Source organism: Morone saxatilis, unplaced genomic scaffold, assembly GCF_004916995.1.
Source record: "Morone saxatilis isolate NCDOM2014 unplaced genomic scaffold, NCSU_SB_2.0 Contig19, whole genome shotgun sequence".
In the NCBI taxonomy this organism is placed as follows: Eukaryota; Metazoa; Chordata; class Actinopteri; family Moronidae; genus Morone; species Morone saxatilis.
The window spans coordinates 13,788,538-13,808,031 of NW_023339751.1; the positions used below are offsets into that span (position 1 = coordinate 13,788,538).

The window sequence follows — 19,494 nt, forward strand, 5'->3', positions numbered from 1 at the left end:
TCTCTTTCAATACATCTGCACTGTGTGTGTGTGTGTGTGTGTGTGTGTGTGTGTGTGTGTGTGTTGTCCAGCAGCCAAATCCTTTCTGGCCATTTTAGGTGTTATTGTTTTGTTCTGGAGCGGAGGGGTAACAGCTGGTCAGGACATGTGGTCAGACTCTGGCTTTTACAATTTCACAACGTCATATCTAATAATGTTGTTTTCCAATTTTATGAGCGACTCTAACATCAGCTTTTTCACATTAATGAGAGCTTCATGAGTGAGGTCGAATTTCACTTTTTATGCCTGCACTACGCCGTAATATCTAAGGAGAAGACAAGGGCTTCAACTATTTATTATTTTATCATTTAAAATGCAGATGATTCTAATAATCTGACATCTTCTTATTTGCTCAATGTCAATGAAAATGTCAAAAAATAGTAAAAAATGCCCATCGCAATTTCTCAGAGGTTCATTTGAGATTCATCTTCCTTCATGGGTTCAGAATATTGGACCTGATCCAAAACTTGTGGAAAATCTAACAGGACCAGACAGGCGTGACCCAACCCGAAATTCACCCAAAGACAGTAAGACACAATCTGAATAGACCAGAGCATAACTAGACCTGATCCCAAGTGCGGTCAGCCCAAACCGAAAAGGAACACCAGCAGTGGCAGCAGCGTGATGCAACACCAATTAATGAGCAGCTGAGATCGAAAAGTCATTGTCATTGTTCCCTGCTATTCACGATCTGTCTCACCCCAAAAAGTAGATTTTCCTCCTGTGACGATCATGACGAAGCGAGTAAGCAGAGCTGATAAAGAGGAAGATAAACTTGCTTGTTTTGTTTGACCAAAAGTCTAAATATTTAATTCATGTTTAATTTACAATCATATTAAACTGAGAAACGCAGAAATCCCTCCCATTTAACTTAAGAACTTTGAGAAGTCACAGTAGGAAATGAGAGGAGGCGAACTCTGTGTTTACATCGATGATGCTTGGTGCTCAAACGCAAGTGGAGGAAAACATTTAGTTTGAAACATAGCATTACTATCTTGTTACTGCTGTTTACATGCCCCCACATTAAAACTTTGCATTGCAGAATTATTTCTATGCATGTGTAAGATGAAGGAACTGAACTGCAAACTTTCATGTTGTTATATATCCCTTTGTTGTATGATGATGACTATATTTCCTTGATTCCTTGAAAAGCAAAGCTGTAAATAAGACAGTTAATGATTTAGTTCCAGTTTAATACTTCAGTTTCAGGGTCCCGGTATTGTTGGTGGTGGCTCACTGTCACACTATCATGACTTTCTAGGACACTTGAATAGAACAGAGATTGTTAACGTTATTAGCAACACCTGTGCTTTTCCTGTTATGACAAGTCAAAACATCTGCTGTAACAAAAGCCCATGCACTGCCGCCATAACAGATGACACATAACTGCTGTAATCACTGAGAATACCTTCCTCTCCTCCTCTTTTCAGCCGTCTCTCCTGAGTGCGGAGCCACTTCTCCCTCCACACAACTTCCACTCTCACAGCCTGCGCAGACTGCCCCTCTACCAGCCCCTGCACATCAGTCAGCCCATGCCGGTGTCTCTGAGCGTGGGTCAGCCCACCCTGCCGCCTCTCCCGGCCCACCACAGGGTCCTGCCCGTCCACACGTCCCTCTCGCCATCTCGAGTGCCACCTTTTCTCAGTCTGCCTCGCCAGCAGTCATCGTACAGGGTGGACCAGGTTTGTTTGCAAAAATGTTGATAATTTCGGCGGCGGTATTGCTTAGATCTCCAAACGCATGTTTATCGCAGGTTTGTAGCTTATAAATCTTCTTGTAATACTTTAAAATGGGAATTTATTTTAGTAGACCACCGCTTTAATGGACCATATAAATGGCATAGCCCATTAAATTCCAGTTGTGTATATTTTACTGTACATTACTCCTGACCTCTAAACCATACCACAGGTTTCTATGTTAATTCTCTACAACATATTTTAGGCAACCATCAGTTTCATTTGATTTTAATATTAAAGTATGACAGTGAACCTGCTGAGACTTGAAACTTTCTTGAAACAGATAATAGTGAATTGTGATTTACTTTTCTCTATCAAAGTTACATTCTCATTGCATTGTTGTGAGTCTTGGGTGGTGCGTTTAGGAGCCTTCTGACATTTGAGATATACGTAATTTGCTACAAAAAGCATTGAAGATCATGTGATATCACTAAAAGCTCCAGAACAAGCTATGCTGTTAATACAACATCTCTGTTCTGGAGCTTTCAGTCATATCACATGATCTTCCTCAGCAGATGAATATGCTTTGTAATTATGTAGGGTGTTTGCAGAGTAAAGTAGAGATAAAATTGATTGGATGAATTAAGTTAATGTTACTTGTATAAAGTTACATTTTTCCGTGTCGCTTTTGTGTTTTGGGGGAAAAATGTGTGTTTACCATGCTGTAACAACTACAAAACAAAATATACATGGAACAAATACAAATTTTCCTTCGAACGCACAGATGAGTTTTAAAATCAGTCCCTGTTCACACTGCATTACCACATGATAGTAATGTAACTCAAAATAACTAAAGCAGAAGAAACGCTCACTGTGATGGATTACCTATGTCAAGCAAAATTTAAGTCTCAAGATTTTCACACCACAGCTACTGAAATTAAAAGAAACCAGTGGAATGGAAGGTAGGAAATAAATCTGAAAACTGAGGAACTCTTTAAAAACGGTCCGCAGCCAGTAATGTAAAATATATGCAAATTGTAGTTAATGGTCTAAAACATGTACAGCTACCTGCAGGGTCATTTCAAAAGGCTGTGGTAAAGTGCCGGATACTGGAAACTCACTGCATGTCTGCACTGCAGTCGGCTTGCTTTCCCACATATCGACAAGCAAAATTCAATCCGTCTCCCTCTTGTGACCCGACTCCTGAGTAAGGCGCTGCTTTCGGCTGAGCCAGCAGTATTGGACGCAGTGGAGATAGTAAATCCATCTGTCCGCTGGATTTGGTGGTGGATCCAAATCCTGATACGTTCCTGTAGCAGCGCAGCAAGGAGGGTTGTGTCGGATGTCGGCACTCTGTGAGCCGCAGCAGGGTGCACGGGTAATTGACAGATGTACGCTGCTTTAAAAAAACATGGAAGACTTTAGCTTTGGGATATGACACTTTCTCTTTGTCGGATAAAGAGCATCACATAATCCCAGATGTAAAGCCAGAGCATGAAGGACTTACAGGGAGGCGTGCAGAGATCCAGTTTTCATACCTCCAAGGTTAATCATTCAGGTGAGCAGCAGCAAAGTAATGAAGTAAATTTACTCAAGTACTGTACTTAAGTACAGTTTTAAGATACTTTACTTTATACTGCTACTTAATACATCTACTCCTCTATATTTCTGAGGCAAATGTTGTAAGCTTAAGTTTACTCCACAAAATTTATTTGACAGCTTTAGTTACTAGTTACTTTTCAGACTCATCACCTACTTTGAAACACTGTCTGGTGGCTCCTTGTCATGTTTCAGATCTCTGTGAGTTGTTATCAGTTCCACCAAAGAGACATTTCATCCTCTGAACGTCTCAGATGATTTCAAATAAATAACTGTTGGAGGCCCAATGATGTAAAGTGATTAAATATTTTGCAAAAAAAAAAAAGGAAAGATGTAATACAGAGTTTTGTAGCGGAACTTCTTCCTTCCTCTACCATAAATCATCTGTATATAAAGTAGTTCCATCTCGACCAGATACAACAGTAAAATGCTGCTTACATATTGGTGAATCCATATTAACAATTAACTGTCATGTAAGATACAACATTAACCATTTTTCTGTAGAACCAGTACTTACATTTTTAACACTAAGTACATTTTGCTGATGATACTTTTGTACCCATTACTTAAATAGGATTTTCAAAGACTTTTTCTTGTAATAGAGTATATTTCCATTGTTGTATTGGTACTTTTAAGTAAAGGATCTGAATACTTCATCTACCACTGAGCAGCAGAAGCAACTGGCATCATATCCAGCATTGCAGCGTATCACCCTTGATTGATATGAACGTGTGCCAGCTGAAGATGCACTTTAGCTGAAAGGCCACTGTTTGCTTTATAAATAGGCTGCTCACTGACCTGCCAAAACAATGAAACCCTGCTACCTGCTAATATCTACTAGCTCATTTTGCTGTAATGAAACAGATGGAGCACGTACCGACGGCAAACATACTGTAGGTCAGAAACAGGAGAGGGGATTTCTGTCGAGATTTAATAACGGGCCAGCAAGGACATACAGGACATCAATCTTTAAATAGAAAGCGTATTACAAGCTTATTGTAATACTTGACACAACCTCCCCTGCTGTCTGTGCCAATATGTCTTATTTTAAAATACTGTTTTGCAGGCTATCTTATGCCTGCTTGCAGACTGCACCCCATTAAATGTTGAGGTGTTTCCAGGGGAATAAAGCCTATCCTGCATTTATTACAGTGAGGCAATACATGAAAAGAAAACAGTGTGGGAGCTGAAAATGTTCACAGATCTGCTTGCTATTATCTTGTTCGCCCGAAGGAAAAATACATATCAGATACCTGCAGAGTCATATAAATATGAGGCAAATAAGCCCAAACCCTGTTCAGGTGCTCTGCAAAAGCAGGCTGCAGTATCACACTGCTGAGGAGTTAAAAACCATGCCTTTCCAAAATGTCATCTTTTCTGGAACTTAGAAAAATAGCTTTGTTTTTGGCCAGACGACCACGCATTTTTCAGTTCCTCCGGTGGGTTTTGAAAGGTGCTTGTAAGCCCAAGGCTCATAGATCTTTCTCAAGCCGCAGAGGACAGTGCAATCTTTCATTTTGAATTAAGACATGTGAACACCACCAAGACTCCAGTTACAGTGTGAGGTTTTCTGCCAAGAGCGGCATTAGAATGCACATGGGTCCTGGATTATTCTTGCATTTGAGTGGAAGCATCTGTCCGTTTACATCTTTGTTTTCTTCTGTACACTCCCTCGAAAAGCAGCCTGATCTTGTGTTTCTGGTTACTCTTCACTTAAACTAAACTGTCCATAACTTACATCTGTTTGTCAGGAATGAATGTGTGCTTAAACATCACAGTGGATGGTACACTGTATGTGAAAGTCTGTAAAATACTGTGAAATTCATCTAATGGGATCACGAGAATCCCCTACTGTGTATGTTTTATTACCCCCAAACTCTCACCAAGTAAGAACAGTATCCATTTGGGACTGTAGTACAGATTCTGAGTAAAACAGACCTGCTGTGCCGTTAACGGAGCTCGATCTGATTAAAGCATCGTAACATTTCAACCTCTGTGGGGCACCTTGTGTTTTTAACTTCATCTGGAGAGCTGCGGGCTGTTTTATGCAGAGAGTTTTGCACGTTTTGAGTTTGTAAAAACATTTTTTTCTCCGTTAAGAGCTCCTACAGTGCACCTTAGCTAATTAATATTGTATGGCACGTTTTATTGGCTACCAATGGTGTGACTTGTGATACTATGAAAATGATATTATATGGATGAAATATGTTATGTTTTAAATTGCTTCTTAATTTGTAAATCACTGACTTTTTATATAGAGTTGAAACAATTAGGCGACTAATCAGTCAACAAAAATTGATAGGGAAGTATGTGCATAATCAATCATTTTAAAACCAAAAATGCAGTGTCAATATTTATTATTTTTCTTAGTCCTCTATAATCAATTCTTTGGTTTAGAACTTGTTGGTCTGACAAAACAAGCAATTTAAAGCTTTGATGGGGATTTTACCTATTTTCTAGAATATAGAACATTTTATAGACCAAATGAATGGTTTTATCAGAAGATAAACAGTGGATTAATCAATAATATAAAAAAAAGTTGCAGCCTTTATTTTACATTTCCCTCACTTATTTCAACTTGTAACAACACACTAACATACACTGCATGGCCAAAATGAATAAACCTGAATAAAATGTGTGGCGATCCAAACACTACATCTATATGTGATTGTTGCTCATGCTACATCTGCAGCCCCAACTCCTCTGGGAAGCCTTACCACAGAATTTTGCAAACCTGGCTGCAGGGATGTGCTCCCATATACCCATGAGAGTGACAGGCCATAAGGCCCGGCTCACAGTCAGCACTACCCAAGTCATCATAAAGGTGTTGGATGGGGGTTGAGGTCAGGGCTTTGTGCAAGTTCTTCCACACCAAACTCTGAATAACATTTCTTTATGGACCTTGTGCTGACGGGGACTTTGGCGTGTTTATGTTAATTGGAACTAAGGGGCTCAAACCATGAAATACAGCCACAAATCATGTAAATATGTGGACATTGGTGTCTGTTCTGCAGAGTTGTGCTGATGTGAAACCTTGCTGCGCTTGAGTTCTCTGGGTCACACAGAAATGAACACTCTTTATAACTGTAAGTCTGTATGTTGAAGTCCTGGCTGCATTCATGAATGTTTTAAATCTTTCAGCTCTCTTAAGTCGTACCTAAGCATGAGGTGGAAAACTTTTTTCCTCTGTGCTCGTATTACTTGAAGTTTGTCCATGTATTCCTCTTGAGTGTGTATAATGGTGTCTGTGTGTGTGTGTGGGTGGGTGTGTGGAGGTTTTGTATACATATGTGCGATGGTAGCTGGGCTGCAGGTAGCAGATGTTTATCACTGCCTCGCCTCCTTGCTGTAGATTAGTAACACATGATGGCACCTCATTCAGATAACCTTCCTACACTCACACAGCACTGCCACAGAGGTGGTGGAGACGGAGGAGGAAGAGGAGGAGGTTTGGGATTCGTCTCCTGCTAGCTGTGTGGAATTCAGAGAGGATACTGATAACATAGTGCCCTCTAGTGACACGTGTCTGCTTTTGTCTCCAGATAGCTCTTAAACAGATAGTCCATACTTAAAGGGACGTAGCCGGTGACATGCTAGATTAATCAGGTTTCCTGTGAGCCAAGATAAGAGTAATGTGCTCTGCTGTGTTTTTTAAATTAATGTCAAATAGGTTGTTTTATTGATTCTTTAATGCCAATTTAATACAGTGCTAATCTGCATTTGAAAATCAGTTAATTCAGAAAAAATGAATCATTCCTCAAAACACATAAACCATAATCATGTACCTCTGTGCAGTAAATACTAGGCAGTTTAAATACATGACTTCTGGCTTAAAAATAGACAAAGACAATAAACTTTTAGCTCTATTCTTCTTCATTTTATAGACTAATACCGAGCTCATATGCAGCACTGACCTAATGGACTGAACTTTCCTTTCTTCTCCAGGAGAAACCCAGGCCACCCCAGAAACCCTTACCTGCAGACCCACTAGGGAGGAGCTCTCGGCTCGGTCACAGCGCCACGGCAGCCGGGGTCCACACCCTCGGAAATGGACCCCTCCCCATACCTATCCCCACTGTGCCCAGGCCTCCACCCACCATCCCTTTACCCAGCAGGTCGGTGCAGGGATCACATGTCTTTATAGCCCTTTGAGTTACAAGGCTTGCACAATGTCTGGCACCTGGTGGCATTTGAGAAAAGAAAGAGATAGATTTTAAGTTGTTTTTTCATTGAAGCCCTAATTAATGACCATCATAAGGAGGGACACTTGCCCCCTCTTCTCACTAGTGACTGTCCTAATAAATGATCCCATCAGTTTTCTCTTTTTTAGACTCACATTGGGAGTGCTGGTCTAATTATTATTATTGCTACTTTTATTATTATCAATCTAAGAAAGACCTCCTCCACAATTTAAAATTGTCATATTTGCATGGTTTCCTGGTTTATTAGAACCACTTTTAATAAGTGGTGATAGTTAAGTGATAGATTTATTACACTGCCTTTTAAAAAAGCTAACAAGACATGCCTTTAATATCTCTCTATGTTTAACATTGTGCTGCTGTAGCCTTTACATGAATCTAACATCAGACTTGTGCAGCGTTAAAAGTGTTACTACATATTAAAGGTGCAGGTCTGACATACGTACATGAATAACATGCTTTTGTTTATGTTTCAGACCTGTGCCGATGTTGCCCTATAGACCACCAAAGAAGGACTGCTGAGCTCTTGACATCACGGAGTGGATCCGTCCACTAACAGAGGGATATTTTCTTGATTTGCACTAATTACTGAGACTCTGTAAGACCTTTTGGACACTAGTATCACAGAGTTTCTAGTGAAAGGGGGCAGACATCACATCTCGGTGCTACGCCTCTAAAAGGTGCTTTTTTGTCCTCGCTCAGGTACCAATGAACTATTTATCTATTTAACTATTTAACTTCAATATTAGCAATCTCTGAACGGAGCACTCTGATCAAGAGTGACTTTTCCCCGTGGAAAAGCTTAGAAAAGAAGGAAACATTTCTTTAAGGTATTTCTTTTGCATTCTTTGGTGATTTTTATACTTTTTTCTCAAATGAAATGCTGAAATATATGATGTTTTTATAACTAGGGAAGTCGCTTGAATAATTGAAGCGCAAAAAAGTTTGTTTTTGGGACTAAAATGAAGATAAGGGAAATGGAGCACAGCTCAGCAAGTTGTCAGTGTAGCTTGTGGGCCATAGAGCAGTGTTATTTATTCTGTTTTTCATATTTTTATGAGGTATTGAATACCAAACACATCTTTTCTATTCATGTCGCCACGGTGCTACAAAGTAGATATTAATCAAATGTTTTATTAATTAAACACATGCATTCATATTAAAGCCTCGGACTACACCACTTTTCTTGGGATTAATCCGCTCTGCTCATTTTACAGTCTCGCAGTCAGGCTCCTTTATTCCCTTATAAGTTCACTTTCTCAGTCAAGTACAAAAGTACTTTTCACACGTTTCAGACTGGCTCTGACACACTGCTCGGGGCATGTGTTGGACGCCCAACATGTTTTCCTGATAACTGGCAGACGCTGCGGAGTCTCAACAGATTCGACAGACTGATTGTGTTCCAGAGAATTACACCAACACCAAATAATTCAACATTAACTCTGGTGTTTGTATGTTTAACATTTACGCTCACTTTGTCTCCGAGTGCGCGAGCCAAGAGGAATGACTTCAGCGCTGTGAGCTTTCCAATCTCCTCCTCGACTGTGTCCAACGAGATGTTTTACCGTATCTGTCCCGTCTTTCTGTTTTTTTTGCCTTCATAACATTCCTTTTGGATTTTGTACGGTTGTGTTATTCCTGAACTCTGAGATTATTCATGCATTCACAGCATCGTTCATTAGATTCAGAGCTTGGCGTTGCACTCTGAGTTAGGCAATTTCCTTGATGTTATTTGTTGTTGACTTGCTGTTACACAAGAAGGGATTCAAACTTTACAGCGCTGTTACTTTTCCTGTGTCAATGTTCACTTTGGCATTTTTATATTTGCGGTGTACCCAAATACAGTGCTTGTTTTCACACCAATGCAGACCGATTGAAGCCAGTAAAGCCCTGCATACCTGCGTTGCATTCGTGTACAGACGTGTGCAAAGTAACGCTTTTTCTTGAGACGTATTCGACAGTCAGAGTAACTGCTCTCCGCTGGAAAATGTTTGTCAGTGCTGTGTCGATGTTTATACCATTTGTAAATCCTAAATGTAACGTGTTTATTTGCATAACTGTAACATGTTTGAAAGCCATTGTAAAGTGTAAATATTGTATGTCAGTTATTATCATTTCTCTTCTTTGTTTTTGTTCTTTTTTTTTACAAGCACAGTAAGAACTGCTTCGACGCCGTGCCCCGTTTACACTGGGTGGTGAAAACGTAGAACTCACAGACAAATGAGAGATTTTATTGATGAAATCAGAGCCAAATAAAAGTACCTTTATGACTGTTTACAATACATTGTTTTAATTTCAATTTCATTTATACAAAAAAAGAGAAGAGAGAAACTGTTTAAAACCAGAAGTGGCTTTTAAAGAGATAAATAAGGGTTCATCAGGACACATTTTCACAATTTGATGGTGATATATGAATAATTAATTGACTTGTTTTGCTGTTGTTATTGTTGTCATTCTGCAAAATGTGACTCACCCCATAAAAAAGTCAGCAAATAAGGAATTTAATCATTTTAATGTTCTTTATTTGGAAAAAATCCTACTGTATATGAACAACTGGCAACATGTGATACTTAAAAATCCAATGAACACACAGCACTTGTAAGAAAACAATTAGACTAAGATGCTTCCTCATGCTTCCCTCCAGCAAGCAGCAACTGTGATTCTTAGTGTGAGCAAATGACTCACAACACTTCAGGTGTGTGTATCTTTTTGTCAATGACTCTGCAGGAAAGCCTGTGCATTATTGTCCAATACTGCCACCTGCCACACAACACTGGTTACTACAACCACTGCATGCTCCCCTCCCTCCCTCCAGCTTTATCTCGTTATCTTGCCTTAATGTGCTCCCTCAAACCACAGGGTGAAGTTGCCCTTCAGTGCTGATTAAGGATCCGATCCCCCTTTAACACTTGCTAACTTAGACTATTACTGGGGATGAATACAAAAACAGGAAACGCTGTCCTTTAGAGTGAACTTAAAAATAGGATAAAAAGCAACCACAGCTAATTTGTGCTGTTTTTTTTCCCCACGAAAGTAGTAGTAGTAGTAGCAGCAATAAAGTATGGCATATTAAAAATGAAGGACTAAGTGTGTAAAAGTATGTTAGGTTGCCAGTTATTAGCCACTAGTGAGCGCAAAAGCATTTCCAACACTTCCTACTGAGGTTAGGGGGACGGAACAGTTAGACATTTTGGGGAATTTGTTTATTCGCTGTCTTTCCTACTATAACTGCTATACCACTGTCATTTCTGTCCGGTAAGTTGAAGTATACTTCCAGCAGCCGTGCCGCTAAGGACATGGGGGAGGGGAGCTGAGTGAGAAATGCTTGACACCAGAGTTGAACCAGTTGCCAGGCAACCAGCGTAACGTTTTTACCAAATTATCCGGCACGTCATGTTACCGGGCGTAACCACGCATTCAGTATCTGTCCCCAGCAATGTACAGTAGAAAACATGTTAAATATGCCCTATCTTTTTGAGCGCTGTTTCTCGTTATTTCCCATTATTTTTATATGTATATTTCAGTTTGCTAAGGAAAACATTAAGTGTGTGACTCCCCCCCCCCGACTTGGTTGCGCCCACTATTGTTCATGGTTGCCAACTTAGTGACTTTTCACTTTTCAGACTCTCTCAGCAACTTTATTTCTAAAAAGCCACTAGCGACTACTGTGTGTAATGTTTTATCCATTGGAAGCTATCCTATCCGCTACAACTGGAAAATGTATCATTCTAATTAGGTATGTTTAAAGTCAGTAAACAGTAAGCAACCAAAATAAAATGGAGTCGCAGCCATTATCTCAGTGGATATATTCCTTTAAATATGAATTCAAAGGTCAATATAGTCATCAAAACTGTGTTCTAAATGTGCACATTCCCATAAATATCACCTAATTGTGGGGAATACACCTCTGGTCTAGCTTTAAGCATGAAGTAAGTCATTGTAAGCACCTGCTGTCAGCAGAAACACATGTTCCTAAGGTTGTTTCAGGGTTAGCAGAATCTGGAGAGAAGCCATAAACTGTTAAAATAATAACGATGGACCATATATCCACAGGCCTCCATTTCAAATGTTGTTACCAAAGGACAGTTTTTCTTTTGTTCTTTAGACGTGGTCCTACAACTGAAAAGCTGTAGGCTTTTTGTTGGAGCACTAACACTGTGGAGGCTGAAAGTAGATCACAACAAACATTTGTGCTAACCTCTTCATTTTCTGGCACTTTTTCTTTTTCTTTTTTTTTTTTGGATGTAGATGTAGAAATAAATATGTGGTGTGTCAACCACTGAGCTAATCAGTTGCCAAATAAAACTACAGTTGATAAATGTATTTAACACTATTTACAGCTTGTGGCCTTTGTGTGTGAGCCAGTTCTCATTGTAAACACCAGACCCCACTGAGTGTCTGCCCATCTATCTCTGTTCTCACATCAGTGTGTGTGTGTGTGTGTGTGTGTGTGTGTGTGTGTCATCTGTTGATGACCGCACTTCTATGGGATTAGTGGCCACATGACAACACTGGGCTGGCCGCCTAGTGAGCCTTTCATTTGGCTTCACTTGCAGAGGCGGTCTGTGTGCTGTCCAACAGTTTACTGAGAGCTGGAGATTTCCAAACTTCATTTTTGGGGGATCTGTAAATGAAGTGTAAACTGGACAGATTGGGAGCTCACTTGTGATGGCACAGGACATTACCAGTTTAACTGGAGAGGACTATTTTGAGGGGAAATCCCCCTGTTGTTCAGACACAGATGCTTTGAGTCAAGGAGACAAAGAGTATGATGACATTTTGGAGCTTAATCAGTTTGATGGACTGCCATATTCTTCCAGGTTTCACAAACTGCTGAGAGAAAGGAAAGAGCTGCCAGTGTGGAAAGCAAAGTGTGAATTCATGGACTCTTTGGCCAAAGGACAGTTTGTCTGTGTCAGTGGCTCTGCTAAAACTGGGAGGAGTTCTCAAGTGAGTACTGTGTGGCATTTAATACTTTACATTCAAGCAACAGCAGATTTAACTTTGCTTCTGGGGGATATTTAAGCCTTCTTACTATCAACTTGTGGTGGGGCAGCATCTGTGATGTACACAACTTCTCTCACTCTTATTCTGAAACAGATTCCCCAGTGGTGTGCTGAAGTCTGCCTGTCAGTCCAGTTCCAGCATGGCATGGTGGTTTGTACCCAGATTCACGCACAGCAGGCAGTAGATCTCGCCTTAAGAGTGGCTGATGAGATGGATGTTAACATTGGCCATGAAGTCGGGTACAGCATCCCTTTGGAGACGTGTTGCACTAATGACACAGTCCTCAGGTATAGTAAAGCAGTAATGCTTCCTATGTTCAAGCGCAGATGCATGCAGTGTTTCTCTATCTGATTCTTTCTCTCCTCTTGGGGTTACAATGAAGCATGGTCCTGACACACACAGCTAAATCACCCCGCCTTTTCTTATTCTCTGGAGGGAAGTGAACAAAAGGCTTGAGGGGGCTCTTTTCAGGGTCTCCCCCAGCAGCTGCCCGGTTCCCTGTCTGCCCATATGTCACACTCCCTCATGTAGGTCCCTCATAAGTCAGCTGGGGAACAAAGAAACTCAGCACATTGAGGGGAGGGAGATAAGATAAACAGGCAGGCTGCAAGTACGAAAGGATCCACTCCCCAGACTAATTATCAGAGTAAATTACACTAATGGGGGCCGAGCTGATGTGTAGACAAAGTGCCTTTCATTAAGATGCCATTCGGAGGCATGCTGAATGGATTTTCTGAATATACTGTTCCACTCTTTTAGCTTAGAGGCTTGCAATAAAAGAAATCTGAGGATTTATTTCAGGCTGTTATGAATTTTAATACAGTGCAAGTGCCTCTGTGCACATATTTGCTCCCCCCCAACGTCAAAAATCATTTTACCACCCCCAACAGGTACTGCACAGACGACATGCTCCTGAGAGAGATGATGTCAGACCCTTTGCTTGAGCGCTACGGTGTGGTAATCGTGGACCAGGCCCACCAGAGGACCGTGGCCACTGATGTACTCCAGGGTCTGCTAAAGGACATCGCCCTGCAGAGGCCAGAGCTCCGTGTGGTCCTCCTCACAGCCAGTGAACCCGAACCCAAGCAGTTGGCCCACTTTACTGGGTCAGCGGCGCCTCTGATTCGCCTAGAGAGCCCGGGTGCAGGGGAGGTGGTGTACAGCAGCACAGGCGACAGCTACTTCTGCTCTGCTCTCCGTCTGGTGCTGGAGATCCACCACTCTGAAGAAGAAGGGGACGTGGTTGTGTTTCTAGTGACGGCACAGGTAAAAAAGAAAAAGCAGCACCGCACGACTAATGGATTCTGCTGTCTGAAAATGTGTCATCCTTTGACTCTCTTGTTCGTTTACTCTCTCAGGAGATAGATCTGGCCCATGACATCCTGTGTCATGAGGGACAGACCTTACCCCCTCATCTGGGTGGGCTCCTGCCCGTTGCCGTGCACCCTGGCCAGCCTGGGAATCTACCAGTGCTGGGAGAGGAGGAGACAGGCCGGACCCGCAGAGTATTCCTCACATCCAGCCCAAACGAGGACTTCTTCTGGGGTGTTAACTCAATAAGTGTTGTCATTGATGCCGGGCTTGAGAAAAGATATGTAAGTGAAATAAGAGTTAAAGTGAAGCAATTTAGAAACCCACCAGAAGTGGGCTTGGACATTTCAGGGTCTCCCCAGCAGGGCATTTATGCGCTGTTGCTTTAATCATAATGTAGGAATCAATTAGGGTTGTAACATCATGTATTATATTGCTCAATACAAAAATCACCTTTCAGTATAGAATACATGGTGAATAACACAGTTTACTATGTTTTTGTTCAGTGTCTGTGTTTGACATCATGTGTCTTGCAGATTTGTGTATTTTAAATGTTTCATTAAATGTCTTCATATAATCAGTGGAGTAAAAGAACAAAGGTATTATCTTGAGTATATATTAAGTACTTATGAGGAAAAGTGAAACTTTGAGTGTTATATTATTACATATATATTCATTTATTAATGCTGATGCAGTAATAACTAATGTAAGTAGCATTTTACTTTAGCAAGTCTACTTTAATCCGTATGCATTATATTAGATGATAATGTGTTTTGTATGTAAAATCTTCATCTGCAAAGTAACTAGTAATAGCAGCCACATAAATGTAATGGAGGAAAAAGTACTAAAGTATAAAGTGCTTCAGTAAATGCAGTAAGTTACATTTGGGCACTGTATATAATCATTGTCAACATGCTGTTACAGGTTTACAACCCCAGGATCAGAACAAACTCAGTCATCATTCAGCCAATCAGCAAAGGTCAAGCTGAGAGTCGTAAACAGCTGGCAGGTCCAACAGGTGAGAAAGTTACGAAACACTGTTAAATCTGTGGCTGCTGATTCCCTGCTGCTGTCCAGTCTAAAGAGGATCCGTCTGTCCTGCAGGAAAGTGCTTTTGTCTGTACCCAGAGGACAGACAGCTTCCTGTTGAGACACGGCCACATATTGTGGAGTCTGACATCACTTCCACCGTGCTCTTCTTGAAGAGGATGGAGATCGCCGGACTGCGCCACTGTGACTTCATGGACAGGCCAGGTGACGTTTACATAAAGGGGCTAAATAAACAGAGGGAAGATTCTTAGGGAGGTTTGTTTTGTTCCATAAATTTCACATCCTCAGTGATAATTAGAGTAATTTGGGGTTCAGTCGGTCCATTCCCTTTTGTTCCAGCACACAGGAACTTTATTTATCAGAGGGCAGTGAGCCGTGCTTCAGCTGAACTGACAGCTCCTGTTCTGCGAGCATCCTTTTAGAGCTGACCTGCTTCCGTGTGCTTTTGTTCCTCCGGATTTACTCACCCCCACTAACACACAAACACACACACACACACTCAGCCTCCCATTAGTTGATTAGAGCATAAACATAGTGTTGGTGTGTGGGAGTGTCCCTGTCTCTTTGTTTTCACTCGGAAAAAAAAACATGTTTGTTTGCAAAAACAGAATAGAAAATCTCATTTGTACCATGAAAGAGTTTTTCATTTTGCATAGTGATGCATAGCAGATGTTGCTAAGGATTATAAAATCCTAATCTTCTGATGGCTTTTTACTCCGAGCGTGCACACTAGGGTGCCGGTATACTATAGAGGGATTGTCCCAGTGGGTCACCACTTTGGATTACAGTTTAGACAGCATGACAACTGAAAAATAATCCATAACAGTTTTATTTAAAGGGTATTTGTATGTAATTAATCATCTCTTAGTTGAAATACTAGTCATGTACTGGGTTCTCTGTGGGATTTGGTTCTGTTTAGCTAAGGTTTAATTTTGTACAAAACTAAAACAATGTATAATCCAAAAAACCTTTCCGACCCAGATCCTGGAGGCCTAATGCAGGCTTTGGAGGAGCTAGACTACCTGGCAGCTCTGGATAATGATGGTAACCTGTCTGAGATTGGCATCATTATGTCTGAGTTCCCCCTGGAGCCCCAAATGGCCAAAACTCTGCTCGCCTCCTGTGAGTTTGACTGTGTCAGCGAGGTGGTCATCATTGCTGCCATGCTAACAGGTAACATGTGCCGGGCTGGCATTTGAGCAAATATTCATATTAGTATAAATATACAAAGAAATACCATATACATGTACAAAACCATGTTTTCTGTTATGTATCTTATCAGGTAAACAGTAAGTTATAAACATCAACTTTGTCTTGTGGATTTTTTTTAGCACCAACTTGCTTCATGGTTCCTCCTGTGGACCTGAAGCCAGAGGCAACCCAGAGCCACATGAAGTTCCAGCACCCTGAGGGAGACCACTTCACCCTTATCAATATCTACAAGGCCTTTAAACAGTGCCAGCAGGATCCATGTGAGTTCAGAGAGCATCATGGAAACTCACACACAGATTAGAATCATCAAATCAATTAACAAAATTAAAATTATAATAGGATTTTTATAACAATCTAAAAAAAATGTATTTGCCTCATGAGACACGGTAGAGAGAAAAAACTAAAACAACATGCATTTTTAAACATATATAGTTATAAGCATTATTTTCCCATCCCTATGTCTTCATCACTGATTCTGCCTTCCCACAATCCTCTTTGGCTCTGCCCTCTTCCCCCGGTAGACTGTAATGTGGAGAAGTGGTGTCTGGATTTCTACCTGAACCACGCTGCTCTGCTAATGGCTGACACTCTTCGTGCTGAGCTCACTGACACCCTGAAGAGGATCGAACTGCCCATCTCAGTGCCTGCCTTCGGTTCCCGAAGCAACACCCTCAACATTAAGAGAGCCCTGCTGGCAGGTTTCTTCATGCAGGTCAGGAAACAGCAACAAAAACACAGAAGAATTATTCATCAACTACTTTCAACATTTCAGCACCCAGAGTCCTCCTGAAGACCATAAAACTTCCCTAAGTGGAACTTATGCAGCGATGTGAAGTCTGCTTTAATCACGTATAATTATTTCTATAAGTAGTCCTTATAGAACTATTTATGTTTATTTAGAATGTAGGTGACTACAAATGTAGTTTTTATGACTATTAATCACAATTAAATACTTTATAAATTATTGTTATTTAGCCATAACTGTGCAGCCCTTCCACTTTGTCGCTTTAAGCGATACAATACACTGAATTGAATAGATTTTTATTCTTTAGCTGAATGTTCTGCTATTGTCAGATTTTACACAGTGTACTGCTTACACTTAACTGACACTTCACACCCATTCAGGTCTCTGGTCTTCTCCTCTGAATAACACCAAAAAGCTTCTTCAACTTTATTCTAACTTCATATGTTCATTCACAGTTTACTCCAACTGCTTTCACTCCATCTTCTTTTAGTTTAAACACATGAACCGGCACCATTTTCTTTCAGGACTTACAGTTCACCTGAAACTTCTAGCTCCTGTTTATTACATACACTTCGACTTACATTTCAACTCCTTTCGATGCCTGAACTTCCTCCTTCACCTCATTTCAGCACTTTAACGTTAACAACTACCTCAGCTACACTGAAAACGACAATTCCATTTGAACTCTGTCACTATTTGTATATTGTCTGACTCTGCCGCATCAACTTAAACTGTTTCAGCATTTCAACTATTTCAACTGCAAATTTCCCTCAGAGAATTTATCCTTTTATGTTTTGGCTTTTATTTTGTGGTATACTAATTCAAGGCAAAATCAAATGTATGACTTTACAGATACATCCTGCATTCAGATGCTCTGGTCTTCCTTATTTAAAAAGAATATATTCTTGTTAGTGACTCCAGTCCTTTTGTAGAAATCCATCTGACTGTACCTGGCTGTGATTTCCCTCAGGTGTCGCGGGATGTGGATGGATCAGGGAACTACTTCATTCTTACCCATAAGCATGTGGCACAGATCCATCCTCTGTCTGGCTATGGAGCCAAGAGCCCAAAACTGGCCCTGCCTGAGTGGGTGCTGTTTCATGAGCACTCCTTCTCTGAGGACAACTGCCTCCGCACTGTAACCCACATAACACCAGAGCAGTAAGTCTCCCCACTTGTTAACATTTAAAGTTGTGCACTTGTTTAGCATTCACATAAATGACCATATACAGGCTTGTTAACTAGACTGCAGTCTCTTGTGTCTTTAGAATAACCCAATAGACCATCCTAATATCTTCACATTTGAAGATTAAAAGTAATCAGAAAGACACATTCCAATTCCCTTTTGGACCAGATGTAAAGCCCCAGTTCAGCTGAGACTAGTCATGCTGGTTGTGAGGGGAGGTATCATAATCCTGTTCGCAAGTATCAGCTGGTTGGAGAGGGGATTATGGATTGCATAGATCCCTGGGAATGTGGAGCTGCAGCTTAATGGAGGAAGAGAAAGCTCTGCAGCTTTTGTCATGCTTTCTTAGGTTCCACATCCTGAAATGTGTGTTCAAATAATGTGAGGAGCAGATACTGTAAGTATCTGTAAGTACTTTAAGTCTTGTCATTCAAAACGAAAGCTCAAATTGAAAACAAGTCTGCACAGGGAAATTAAATTTGCAACAGTTACGTTGAGTGTGTTTTACTAACTTTGTCCTCTCCCCTGCTAGGTTCATTCAGATGGCACCACAGTATTATTTCTACAATCTACCGCCTAGTGAGAGCAAAGACATCCTCCAAAATATTTTGAACCACGGAGCTTCTCGATACCAAGAGGAGAAACCTTCAACCTCCCAAGAGGAACCCCAGGATGACCAGACTTATGACCGCTGTGTCATACAATGACTGACACCCACTGTTCCCAGTGGTGGTGAGGAAATAACCAGTAGGACTTACTGCACTATATTGCACATATTCACATTGTCTGGGTAGTTGTAAAACGGATCATATAATTTAATTTAATCAAATGTTTGCCACAATATCATGTCCTGCACTCATGAAATAAAATAATTGCTGTTATACTGATTTTAAGTGTCAAATTATTAATAGTTCTACTTAACCCTTCTATTTAACAGAGAAATATGGCTATTAAATTAAGAATAATTTCCTTATACTTGGTTTTATTCTCCTCCAGTGACGTTTCTAATTTAGTTTTCTCAGTCTCCACTGAACATTTTAATGATTCAGTGGCTCCACATCCTGCTCCTCCTCTCCCCATCTTACCTTCAGTCACTGTCCAACAGTCAGTCACCCACAGCACCGAGGGTCCAGCCTGATTAATGAGGTGCAGGGACAGTTTGGGCCCGCCTGCAGCTCCATCTGCCGTGGATACAGTTCAGTAACGGCGGGGTGACCCAGTTCACCGACACCGCATCAAAAACATTGTGTCCCTTCTTCATTGACCCGGGTCTGAACAGTGCAGCAAGGACCAATGCCAGAACCCACAGGGTACACTGTCGCCTAACCCACTTTTACTCTGAATTGTCTTTTTAAGGCAAACCAGCTGTGCACAATATGTAATGAGATAATTTAGTAGATGTTTAAATGTCAGGATAAATAAACGGAAATAATAGTCATCATACTGTATATTTGTTACCTAACTATCTGA

At 40.9% G+C, this 19,494-nt stretch overlaps 2 protein-coding genes across 2 annotated transcripts in view; both read left to right on the forward strand.

Annotated features, from left to right (window-relative positions):
- The window catches only part of adam12 (ADAM metallopeptidase domain 12), a 79,021-nt gene extending 69,212 nt beyond the window's left edge, over positions 1-9,809 (forward strand). Inside the window, exons 21-23 of the mRNA XM_035664031.1 lie at positions 1,470-1,721; positions 7,260-7,429; positions 7,990-9,809. Of these exons, the coding sequence (XP_035519924.1) occupies positions 1,470-1,721; positions 7,260-7,429; positions 7,990-8,035 (468 nt within the window). The 3' untranslated portion in view covers positions 8,036-9,809. The remainder of the gene's footprint in view (positions 1-1,469; positions 1,722-7,259; positions 7,430-7,989) is intronic.
- A 2,287-nt stretch (positions 9,810-12,096) lies between these two features.
- dhx32b (DEAH (Asp-Glu-Ala-His) box polypeptide 32b) lies at positions 12,097-18,883 on the forward strand. Its single transcript, XM_035663626.1, has 11 exons — positions 12,097-12,463; positions 12,614-12,807; positions 13,411-13,786; positions 13,879-14,115; positions 14,756-14,849; positions 14,936-15,085; positions 15,863-16,054; positions 16,213-16,353; positions 16,615-16,805; positions 17,809-17,999; positions 18,557-18,883. The coding sequence occupies exons 1-11, from the start codon at positions 12,182-12,184 to the stop codon at positions 18,729-18,731; spliced, it is 2,223 nt and encodes a 740-aa protein (XP_035519519.1). The 5' UTR covers positions 12,097-12,181; the 3' UTR covers positions 18,732-18,883.
- Positions 18,884-19,494: the final 611 nt, after the last annotated feature.